At 44.9% G+C, this 12,303-nt stretch overlaps 1 protein-coding gene across 3 annotated transcripts in view; it reads right to left on the reverse strand.

The window, feature by feature from the left end:
• CDRT1 (CMT1A duplicated region transcript 1) overlaps nucleotides 1–12,303 on the reverse strand; it is a 42,870-nt gene that overhangs the window by 11,750 nt on the left and 18,817 nt on the right. For all 3 annotated transcript variants that reach the window (XM_023188073.2, XM_023188071.2, XM_023188072.2), the window contains exons 8-10: nucleotides 10,632–10,753; nucleotides 8,609–8,757; nucleotides 6,831–6,973 (exon numbers count right to left, since the gene is read on the reverse strand). In XM_023188073.2, the coding sequence (XP_023043841.1) occupies nucleotides 6,831–6,973; nucleotides 8,609–8,757; nucleotides 10,632–10,753 (414 nt within the window). The remainder of the gene's footprint in view (nucleotides 1–6,830; nucleotides 6,974–8,608; nucleotides 8,758–10,631; nucleotides 10,754–12,303) is intronic.

The raw sequence follows: 12,303 nt of genomic DNA on the forward strand, positions 1-12,303 counted from the left end.
AGAAAGGAAGGGAGGGAGGGAGGGAGGGAGGGAGGGAGGGAGGGAGGGAAAGGGAAAGAAAGAAAGGCCCAACAAATTTCTAAATTTTTTCAAGGTGGAAATATAATAACTTTGATGGTATCCTAAGCACAGCACAGTCTGCCAATCATGTACTCCAGCGCTGGGAGAGATGCCATGTGATGGAAAAGTTTGCCTCTTCATGTATCTCATTTGATCTTGGTGAGCTGAGTCCATACTTCTCTTCCCATAGATCCCTGTGATATTTGGTAATTCAGTCTATATCATTGTAGCCTAGTAATTAAAACCACAAGCTTTGGGATCAGAAAACCTGGGATCAAAACCTGACTCTACCACTTATGGGCTGTATAACCTTCAGAAAGTAATTTAATCTCTCAGTCTTCAGTTTTCTTTTTTCCTTTTTTTTTTTTTTTTTTTTTTTTTTTTGAGACGTAGTCTCACTCTGTCACCCAGGCTGGAGTGCAGTGACGTGATCTCACCAAAATTAATTTATCCAGAACTCTGGAAAATAATCAAACGTTTACAGCAACGCAGGGAGGACTTACACAAGTAAAATGGCATAGTGTCAATAAGAATAATGAGACTTAGAGGTCAGGAGTTCGAAACCAGCCTGACCAACATGGTGAAACCCCACCTCTACTAAAAATACAAAACTTAGCCAGGCCTGGTGGTGCGCACCTATAATCCCAGCTACTCAGGAGGCTGAGGCAGGAGAATCACTTGAACCCTGGAAGCGGAGGTTGCAGTGAGCCGAAATTGTGCCACTGCACTCCAGCCTGGGTGACAGAGCAAGACTATGTCTAAAAAAAAACAAAAACAAAAAGAATAAAGAATAGTGAGACTTGTGACAGGTTAACTTAACTTAGTCCCACTTCCCACCTCCCCCAGCCCAGTGGTAGCCATGAAAGTAACAGCCTCCAGTCCTGGTGGTGGAGGGAACAGAATGGACCTCATTCTGACAACTACAACAACACAGGAAAAAAAAAAAAAAAAAAAAAACTCACTAGAGGGGCTCAGCAGCATATTTAAGCAAGCAGAAGAAGCGAAGTACTTGAAACAAGGTCAATTGAAGTTATGCAGTGTGTAGAACAGAAAGAAAAAAAGAATAAAGAAAAATTAATAGAGCCCCAGAAATCCATATAACATCATCAAACAAATCAATATATGCATAATAGGAGATCCAGGAAGAAAGTAGAGAAAGGCGCCGAAAGAATATTTGAAGAGATGATTGCTGAAAACCTCCCAAATATGATGAAAAACATCAATTTACAGGTCTAAGAAGCTCAATAAACTCTAACTGGGATAAACTACAAGAGGTCCACACTTAGATGCATCATAATCAAATTTTCAGATACCAAGGGTGAAGAGTATAATGAAAGCAACAAGAGAGAAGTAGGTCCTCATGTAAAAAGGATCCTCAGTAAGATTAATAGATGATTTATCATTAGAAAAGTGTCTTAGTTGGCTTGGCATGGTGGCTCACGCCTGTAATCCCACCACTTCGGGAGGCCGAGGCGGGCGGATCACAAGGTCAGGAGATCAAGACCATCCTGGCTAACACGGTGAAACCCCGTCTCCACTAAAAATACAAAAAATTAGCCAGGCATGGTGGCAGGCGCCTGTAGTCCCAGCTACTTGGGAGCCTGAGGCAGAATGGCGTGAACCCAGGAGGTGGAGCTTACAGGGAGCCAAGATCGCGCCACTGCACTCCAGCCTGGGTGACAGAGCGAGACTCCATCTCAAAAAAAAAAAAAAAAGAAAGAAAACTGTCTTAGTCCATTTTGTGCTGTTATAACAAGATACCATACACTGGGTAATTTCTAATCAACAGAAGCTTATTAGCTCATGGATCTAGAGGCTGGGAAGTCCAAAGCCAAAGGACTGGCATCTTGTGAGAACCTTGCTGTGCCAAAGACAAAGAGGGGGCAAAAAAGAGAGGAAGAGAAGGCTGAAATCATCCTTTGATAAGGAACCCACTCACACAATAATGAACCCATTCCCACTATAGCATTAGTCCAGTCCTGAAAGGAGAGCCCTAGTGACCTAATACCTCCCATTAGGCCCCACCTCCTAACACTGTTGCATTAGGGATTAAGTTTCTAACTCATACTTGGTGGGGACACATTCACATTATAGAAAAGAGCAATGACAAGGATATTAAAATGACACACTAAAAATATCCATTTAACGCAAAGAAAGGCAACAGTGAAATAATTCAGGAACAAAAATACATAAGACTATGGAAAACAACATAATAACAGAAGTAAATCATCTTTTTTTTTTTTTTTTTCTTTGGGGTCAGGGTCTCACTCTATACCTAGGCTGGAGTGCAGTGGTGAGATCATAGCTTACTGCAGCCTCAAATTCCTGGGCTCAAGCGATCTTCCCACCTTAGCCTCCTCCTGAGTAACTGGGACTGGATAGGACAACTAGTTAGGAGATCCACAAGGAAACAGAAGACACGAACAACATCATAAACTATCTAGAGCTGACATACATATACAGAACACTCCACCAAACAACAGCAGAGCACACATTTATCTCAGATGCACGTGGAACATTCTCCAGGATAGACCATATGTTAGGCTACGAAACAAATCTCAATATATTTTGAAAGACTGAAATCAAAGTATGTTCTCCAACTACAATGAAATTAAATTAGAAATGAATAATGAAGGACGTTTAGAAAATTCTTAATTATGGGGAAATTAAACAACCTTGTCTTAACCACTGAGTCAAAGAATAAATCAGAAAGGCAATGAGAAAATAGTTTTGAGATCAATGAAAACACAACCTATCAAAACTTAGGGAATGAAGCTAAGCAGTGCTCAGAGGGAAATGTATAGCAGTAGATGCCTACCTTTCTCCAATCAATAATCTTTCACCTTAAAAAACTTGAAAAAGATCAAATGAAACTCAAACCAGGAAGCAGAAGGAAAATAATAAAGATTTTAGCAGAAATTAGAAATAAACAATTTAAAAATACAGAAAATCAAATGAAACCAAAAGTTGGTTCTCTTTTTATTATTTTTTTATTTGCTTATTTATTTACTTATTTTTGAGATGGAGTTCTGCTCTTGTTGCCCAGGCTGGAGTACAATGGCGTGATCTCAGCTCACTGCAACCTCGGCCTCCCGGGTTCAAACGATTCTCCAGCCTCAGACTCCCTAGTAGCTGGGATTACAGGCGCCCGGCTAATTTTTGTATTTTTAGTAGAGACGGGGTTTCACCATGTTGGCCAGGCTGCTCTCAAACTCCTGACCTCCGGTGATCAACCCACCTCGGCTTCCCAAAGTGCTGGGATTACAGGCATGAGCCACCGCACCCAGCAGTTCCATTTTTAAAGAGTCAACAAACGGCCAGGCGTGGTGGCTCACGCCTGTAATCCCAGCATTTTGGGAGGCCGAGGTGGTTGGATCACCTGAGGACAGGAGTTCGAGACCAGCCTGGCCAAGATGGCAAAACCCCGTCTCTCCTAAAAAATACAAAAATTAGCCGGGTGCAGTGGTGGGCACCTGTGATCCCAGTTACTCGGGAGTCCGAGGCAGGATAATCACTTGAACCGGGGAGGCGGAGGTTGCAGTGAGCTGAGATTGCACCACTGCACTCCAGCCTGGGAGAAAAAGCAAGATTCTGTCTCAAAAAAAAAAAGTCAACAAACTATTAGCTAGACAATTGACAAATCTTTGACCAAGAAAATAAGAGAGAAGACTCAGATTACTAATATAAAGAATAAAGCAGGGGACATTTCTACTGACCGATGGAAATGTTTGTAATTAGATAGTGGTAATGGTTGCACATTATGAATATACTTTAAAAAATACTTTAAAAATTGAATTGCACACAAAAGTGGTGAATTTTATGTTATGTGAATCATATCCTAATTAAAAATCGCAGCGAAAAACAAATTACAATGTGAGCTATGGAAAATATATTAAGGAATAAAGATTTTTTTGTTTTGTTTTTTGAAACAAGGTCTCACTTTGTTGCCCAGGCTGGAGTGTGGTGGCACAATCATAGCTCTTTGCAGCCTCAACCTCCCCAGGCTCAGGTGATCTTCCCACCTCAGGCTCCCAAGTAGCTGGGACTGCAGGTGTGTGCCACCATGCCAGGCTAATTTTTGTACTTTTTGTAGAGACAGGGTTTTGTCATGTTGGCCAGGCTTATATTTAAAAAAAAAAAAAAAGAAAAAAAAAGCACTACAGGCAGGGCACTGTGGCTCACGTCTGTATTCCCAGCACTTTGGGAGTCTGGGATACTATATACTAATATAAAGGTGGGTGGATGACTTGAGGTCAGGAGTTTGACACCAGCCTGCACAACTTGGTGAAACCCTGTCTCTACTAAAAATACAAAAATTAGCCAGGCATGGTGGCACATGCTTGTAGTCCCAGCTACTCAGGAGACTGAAGCAGGAGAATTGCTGGAACCTGGAAGACAGAGGTTGTAGTGAGCCGAGATCATGTCACTGCATTCCAGCCTGGGCAACAGAGCGTCACGCCATTAAAAATAATAATAATAAAAATATAAAGAAAAATAAATTTATAAAAAGACACTACAAATACAGAAGCTTTTCCAAAGATCATCATTCCTGTCAGTCCTATTTTGCATCCTCAGATTTCCTCCCTCATATCCATTCTGTCCCATGCTATGTGCAAAATCTTAATTTTGGTTGAAAAAATATTACATCAGGAATGGAAATACCACTTTCTCCAGCCCTTCTTCCATCAAAGGACAGATAGCAACTATATCTGCTTTCTCACCTATGTCACATTCAAAAGATGAGTTATCAGTCCAATCGTTAGAAGTTTCCAGAAAGGCAAGCTGTCAAATTATTCCTTGTTACCAATCAGTTAGATACATTTATTGAGCACAGAGCTCCTACAGACAAGTTGGGAGAAAGAGATCTACAAATGAGAGTATTGACCCTGTCTTCCAAATGTCTATGGTTTTTCTGTTACTATGCAGGATAGCAAGAGCTAATATGCATGGTATGTTAGGGACTGTCATTCAATAGGAGTGGGAATTGTCTGAGAAGGTCTCATAGCAGAGGTGGAGGGAGAGGCTAGTGGTATGATGAACTGTGACGAAATTGCTGGGCTTGCTGGGAACAAATTATTTTCTGCTCACTAACTAATCCTACTGAATCCTGCTTAGAAGATTTTAAAACGGATAGTTGACATTTTCAGGTGATTTCATAAAGCTTGACTTCCTCCTGGAGATCGAGGCTTGATAATCCAGAAGGTTTACTAAGCTGGCTGGGTGGAGTTATAGTCTTGTGGTGGGGACTAAGAGGGCTTTGCACAAAACTCAGCAATCAGGAAGCAATCATGTTTCATTTTGACTCTTAATATCTAAGGGTAAGATAAGTCACTGTAGGCCAGAAAAAAAGATCAATTTACTAAAAATAAGTTTCCTCTGATGGATCCCCTAGAAAGCCCACTTATTCTTTTTATTTTTATTTTTTTGAGATGGAGTCTCGCTCTATCACCCAGGCTGGAGTGCAGTGGCACCATCTTGGTTCACTGCAAGCTCCGCCTCTAGGGTTCACGCCATTCTCCTACCTCAGCCTCCCGAGTAGCTGGGACTACAGGCGCCCGCCACCACTCCCGGCTAATGTTTTGTATTTTTATTAGAGACGGGGTTTCACGGTGTTAGCCAGGATGGTCTCCATCTCCTGACCTCATGATCTGGCCGCCTTGGCCTCCCGAAGTGCTGGGATTACAGGCATGAGCCACCACGCCCGGCCAAAAGCCCACTTATTCTTTTAATCAATTAAGGTAGCATTTAGTTTCCTGGAAATTTTTATAATGCATTCAGGGAAAGAAGCTATATTCATGTAGTATAAGAGTAGCATAAAGTAGCATATAAAACTGATGACCATGGCAGCATTGACCACAATACTCTTTCCAAACAAGCGCGGATGTGACCTCAGAATGCTTATTACTTGGCTCCAAGCAGCCACTACCACTAAATTTGAATTGGCATATAAAATGAAATCCATTTGCTACCCTGGAATAGGATCCAGTCTGTAGACTTGTAGTTGTAAGTTCCTCTTTTTAAGCTCTCAGCTCTTTTAAAGTCTTTGGACCATTTTTAAGCTTTTGTGAGCACAAGCATCCTGGGATAAAGACCAATTCCTAGAATTTTAAGTTTACTAGAATTGGCATTATTTGGGATGGTTCTGCCAGTATTCATATGTCTGATAGCTGTCAGGTATGAATTTATCATGAGGGTCATAAATATAAAATTTCAGGCCGGGCGTGGTGGCTCACGCCTGTAATCCCAGCACTTTGGGAGGCCGAAGCGGGCAGATCACGAGGTCAGGAGATCAAGACCATCCTGGCTAACACGGTGAAACCCCGTCTCTACTAAAAATACAAAACATTAACCCGGCACGGTGGTGGGTGTCTGTAGTCCCAGCTACTTGGGAGGCTGAGACAGGAGAATAGCATGAACCTGGGAGGTGGAGCTTGCAGTGAGCCGAGATTGTGCCAGTGCACTCCAGCCTGGTGACAGAGTGAGACTCCATCTCAAAAAAAAAAAAAAAAAATTCAATAACTTCTCAAAACCCCCAGCTCTATAGTTACTTCGCAAGAGAAACAAGGAAGAGTGGAAGAGGTTAATAGCCAAACAGAGAAGATGGTGGGGAAAACTGGGTCCCGGGTGGAAGAGGAAGGAAGCAGAGAGGGTGAAGCGCAGAGAACACGATGTCCACAGGGAGCAGAAGGTCTGCCAATGATTGCAGTCTAGGCTATGACGGGGAAGGGAAGGACACCAGGTTCACCGCTCCAGGCTTCACAGGCACCTACTTGGGATGCTTGAAGGCCATCAGGCAGCGCTCATACTTCCCCACCATGCTCCAGGCCATGACCAGGCCATCAGTGCTTCCGGAGAGGAGATGCCACTGGTCGAAGAACAGGCACTTAACGGCTCCCTCGTGGCCATTGAGAGTCTGCAAGAAAAGACACCACTGTCTTCAACTCAGACTGTGACTCCTCCAAGAACCAAAGCTGAGGCTTCTTCAGATGAATGCCAAAGCCACCCCCCACCAATCTGTGACTGCCATTCACTCGGTAGGTACCTGATTAGATAACCTTGCTTTTGCTGTAAGAAGGCCAATGGAGGCCGGGCGTGGTGACTTATGCCTGTAATCCCAGCACTTTGGGAGGCCGAGGTGGGCAGATCACGAGGTCAGGGGTTCGAGACCATCCTAGCCAACATGGTGAAACCCTGTCTCTACTAAAAATACAAAAATTAGCTGGGCATGGTGGTGCACACCTGTAATCCCAGCTACTTGGGAGGCTGAGGCAGGAGACTCACTTGAACCAGGGAGGTGGAGGTTGCAGTGAGCCAAGATTTCGCCACTGCGCTCCAGCCTGGTGACAGAGCAAGACTCTGTCTCCAAAAAAAAAAAAAGAAAAGAAAAAGAAAAAGAAAAGAAAAAAAGAAGGCCAGTGGAGTCCATTCCACATAGAGCTCTCTCTCTGGTTACAGAGGAATGGGATCAGGGAGGGGCCACGTTCCTGGTGGGTCTGTGTCTGGGGCAGACACTACCTTGTTGGAGTACCAGAAAGGGCCAGAAATCACTGTCCTTTGCTGTCAGAAGGATGAAGGCAACGTGTGCCATCCCAGCTCCTTGCCAGAACCCAGAGTGCACATGGGCCATCCCTGTGCCTGCAACTGCTGGATTGGCCATAGTGACAGGATTGGTGGGAAAATTCCACAGGCCAAGCCAGCCACTTTTCACTGTGATCCTGTGTTCCTGCTGCAAATCATGTGTCACCACCACCCGCTAAGGCCAGGGGTTCAGATCCAGCAAGAATATGTTTTATGACCATCCAATCACTTTCAAGACCATCCATGTTCTCTCTTCATTAGAGAGCAAGGAGGAAAAAAAAATTCTCTGTTCATCACCCAGTATTTTCTTCTTAGGAAAAAAATGCTTTGTTCATCCCCTCACCCCATGCCAGAATGCAACACCTTTTTTTTTTTTTTTCTTTTTTGGAGACGCGTGATCTCAGCTCACTGCAACCTCCACCTCCTGGGTTCAAGTGATTTTCCTGCTTCAACCTCCCAAGTAGCTGAGGTTACAGGCGCCCGCCACCATGCCCAACTAATTTTTTGTATTTTTTTTTTTTTTTAGTAGAGATGGGGTTTCACTATGTTGGTCAGGCTGGTCTCGAACTCCTGACCTCATGAACCGCCTGCCTCGGCCTCCCAAAATGCTGGGATTACAGGTGTGAGCCACTGCGTCTGGCCCTACAGAGTGCAATACTCTTGAGGAGAAAAAGGTACTTCACCTTCACTGCTGTTAGAAGGCCCTGAGCCCATAACTCCTGCTAAGTCAGAATGCAGCCTTCCTCCACCAACCCCATGATACCGTGGGTCATGATGTGGGCAGTGGAGCCCCTACCCTCCACGGACTCTGAATGCCCCATTTTGGGGCCCTCCCCTTTAGAGCTTCAGGACTGTCCTTCTTGATGGCCATACTCAGTTGCTCTAGGATGACCTGAGGAGCTAGGTAGGGGGAGCCCACCCACCTCCTCCCCAGTGCCCTTTCCCCCAAGGCAGCCCACTGTCCACTCACCTTTACCAACTGGGCCATGACAATGTGCCACACTTTCACCACCCCTCGCTCACAGCTGCTCACAATGTAGGTATCATTGATCCTGGTGGCCAAGATGGGGTCTTTGTGTCTAAACGTCTTCAGGCACTTCCCTGTGTCTACATCCCATACTGAACAGGAGGGAGAGAGAGGAAGAGATGGGAGTGGGGAAAAAGGGGGAAGAGGAAAGTTGACAGTGGAGTTCTGCTCCCCATCACAGAAGCAAAGACTCATCGAGCCCATCAAGTCAGACTCTAGAAGGACTTCCCCTGGCCTAGCACCTCCACAGGACAGGCTCACCAACAGCTCATGTACCCACAGCACAGAGTGCCCTGAATACAGGTGGTTGGGGGAGCCCGCAATCCAGAAGACCTTGGCTATGGCCCTGGAACTTAGCCTTGAGGCCCAAGTTGGAGGTCATCTCCAATCAGCTGATTCATCAAGCCTGAAACATGCTTGCTATCAAGTAGATTTCATAAAAATCATGGCATACAGCTTGAGTAGGAGCAGGTAAAATTAAAAAAAAAAAAAAAAAATCACGGCATACATGTAGTGTTGTCATTTTTCCCAGATGCTGTCTTCCTGACCCACACCTATCCCCAAAATAAAAGAAGGTCGTCTACCCTCACTTATGTTTTTAAATACTTGTGAATCTGACTTTTGGATTTTACAGAGAAATGGTCACGGCTAGGGGTGGGTTTACTGCTGCTTCAACACAGACTGTGTTACAGCAACTGCCTGGCATCTTGTAGTGGGGATGAGAGTGGGTGCGTGGGTGGCAGAACAGGGTTTCCTAAAAGGAAGAAGTTGATGCCGGGCCCAGTGACTCACGCCTGTAATCCCAGCACTTTGGGAGGCCGAGACGGGTGGATCACAAGGTCAGGAAATCGAGACCAGCCTAGCCAACATGGTGAAACCCTGTCTCTACTAAAAAAAACAAAAATTAGCTGGGTATGGTGGCACGCGCCTGTAGTCCCAGCTACTCGGGAGGCTGAGGCAGGAGAATCGCTTGAACCTGGGAGGTGGAGGTTGTGGTAAGCCAAGATCGTGCCACTGCACTCCAGCCTGGCCACAGAGCAAGACTCTGTCTCAAAAAAAAAATAAAGAAGAAGTTAAAAGTGAACTCTGTGAATTCAGGAATGAAAACATTAAAGTCTCCTTCAAAGGTGCTTCCCAAAAGCACCTTCTTCCTCAGGCAACAGGACAAGTGGCCTGAGACAAAATACAGCAACAACCAGAGTTGATACTTACATGGCGCTAACAGTAAGCCGGCGACCACTCAAAGTGTGTGACATGCATAAGCTCATCTTCACCAGAAAAGTACTATTATTATTCCCCACTACACAGATGAGGAAACTGAGGCATAGAGAAGTTAGGTTGCCTGCTCAAGTCATGTAGGTGGTGAGTGGCAGAGCCGGGATTTGAACCTAGGGAGTCTGGATCCAGAGGCCGTGTGCTTAACCATTTATGCTAGGTTAGCCCTAACTATGTAAGTATGCTTTCCTTCACTTATATTTTATGTATATATCTTGGCCCATTTATAAAATTACAAATGGGGATCTCGTGAGGATTAAATAATGTATGTTAAGCATCTGTCACAAAATTGGTACTCAGTAAATGGCAGCTCTTGTTGTTCATGGATTTATTATATTCCCCACTATATATTTATGTATCTGCTTCCATTAGGAGACTATGAGCCCTTTGAAGAAATAAAAAGTTGTATCTAAAGGGCTGTATCCTATTCCTTTTTTTTTTCTCCTCAGCACCTAGCTCAGTGTGTAGCTTGTTGTAGGTATTCTACAGATAGTTGTTGAATGGATGGATTGATGGATGGATGGATGGATGGATGGATGGATGGATGGAAGGAAGGAAGGAAGGAAGGAAGGAAGGAAGGAAGGAAGAGAATAAATGACTGCCGGCCTATAGAAATGAACAAAACAAAGCATTTTGGTAACCCATGAGTTGCAGGAAACTTCTTAGAAAATTTAAGGCACTTCTTTCTCACCTTTTACCTGGCAATCTCTTCCTCCCGACACGAGCCTGTCCTTACACAAATCCATGCAAGTGATAGTCCCCTGGTGACCACTGAAGATTCGTGTGCAAGCCCCACTTTTCAGATCCCAGTATCTGCAGGAATCAGGCCAAAAGAATGTTTGTGAGAGTTCCTGAGGGCTCAGAGGATCATACTGCGTAGAATCCCTGTAGATAAGTAGGTAGTTGGGAGGCAGCAGAGCCTCGTGGTTCAGCATAGAGTCAGGGGCCTGGATTTGAATCCCAGCTGCAGCACCTATTTGGTGTAACTTTGAGGAAGTTAATTTCTGTGTAAGTTTCCTTTCCTCACTGATAAAATGGAAATAATAATGAGTAGTTGCATCATAGGGTTTTTGTGAAGAATTAAATGGACTAATACAGTGTCAACCCTGGGTAACTTCTACCCCCAGGGGCCATTTGGAAATAGCTGGAGATATTTTTGGTGGTCACAATCAGGGAAGGAAGAGACACTGGTATCTAGTGCGTCAAATCCAGAGATGCTGCTAAACATTCTACATTGCACAGGGCAGGCCCCACAGTAAAGAATTTCCCAGCCCCAGATGGCAATAGCGCCAAAGTTGAGAAACCCTGCACCAGTGGAGGTAACACTGGAATAGTGACTAACATGTACAAAGTGCTTGATCAATGTCAGGTGGTTTTCAGGTAGAAGCGTCCTGAATGACCACCAGCCTTATAATCCATGGCACTGATTCAGTGGTACAGCAGATCTTCAAATAAGAGCAACAGAATCCTTTACCACTCACTTAGATCCAAAATATTTATGTATATATAGAGCATATCTAAGAGACAGATGGGAGCAAAAATGAATTATCCTGTTTTTTGTTAAGAACACGTGCCCAAGGTCTCTCAACTGTACTTCCACTTCAGCTAGGCTGCTTTTGAGACAGGACAAAGCAGAATGCTGAGATAATGGTTCTGGAGCAGGCTTCCTGAAGTCCATTCCCAGGGCCATCACTTACCAGCTGTGTGATCCTGGGCAAGTTACTGAACCACCACGTACCTCAGTTTCTTCATCTGTAAACTGAGGACAATAATTGTACTTAAGCCACGCCGGGGGGCTCACGCCTGTAATCCCAGCACTTTGAGAGGCCAAGGCTAGCAGATCACGAGGTCAGGAGATTGAGACCATCCTGGCTAACATGGAGAAACCCTGTCTCTACTAAAAATACAAAACATTAGCCTGGCGTGGTGGTGGGCGCCTATAGTCCCACCCAGGAGAATGGCGTGAACCCGGGAGGCGGAGCTTGCGGTGAGCCGAGACAGCACCACTGCACTCCAGCCTGGGCGACAGAGCGAGACTCCGTCTAAAATAATAATAATAATAATAAAAATTAAAAATAAAGCCGGGCACAGTGGCTCACGCCTGTAATCCCAGCACTTTGGGAGGCCGAGGCAGGCGGATCACGAGGTCAGGAGATCAAGACCATCCTGGCTAACACGGTGAAACCCCGTCTCTACTAAAAATACAAAAGTTAGCCGGGCGTGGTGGTGGGCACCTGTAGTCCCAGCTACTCGGGAGGCTGAGGCAGGAGAATGGCGTGAACCCGGGAGGTGGAGCTTGCAATAAGTCGAGATCGCGCCACTGTACTCGAGCCTGGGTGACAGAGTGACACTCCGTCTCAAAA

This window comes from Piliocolobus tephrosceles, chromosome 16 (genome assembly GCF_002776525.5).
Source record: "Piliocolobus tephrosceles isolate RC106 chromosome 16, ASM277652v3, whole genome shotgun sequence".
NCBI lineage: Eukaryota > Metazoa > Chordata > Mammalia > Primates > Cercopithecidae > Piliocolobus > Piliocolobus tephrosceles.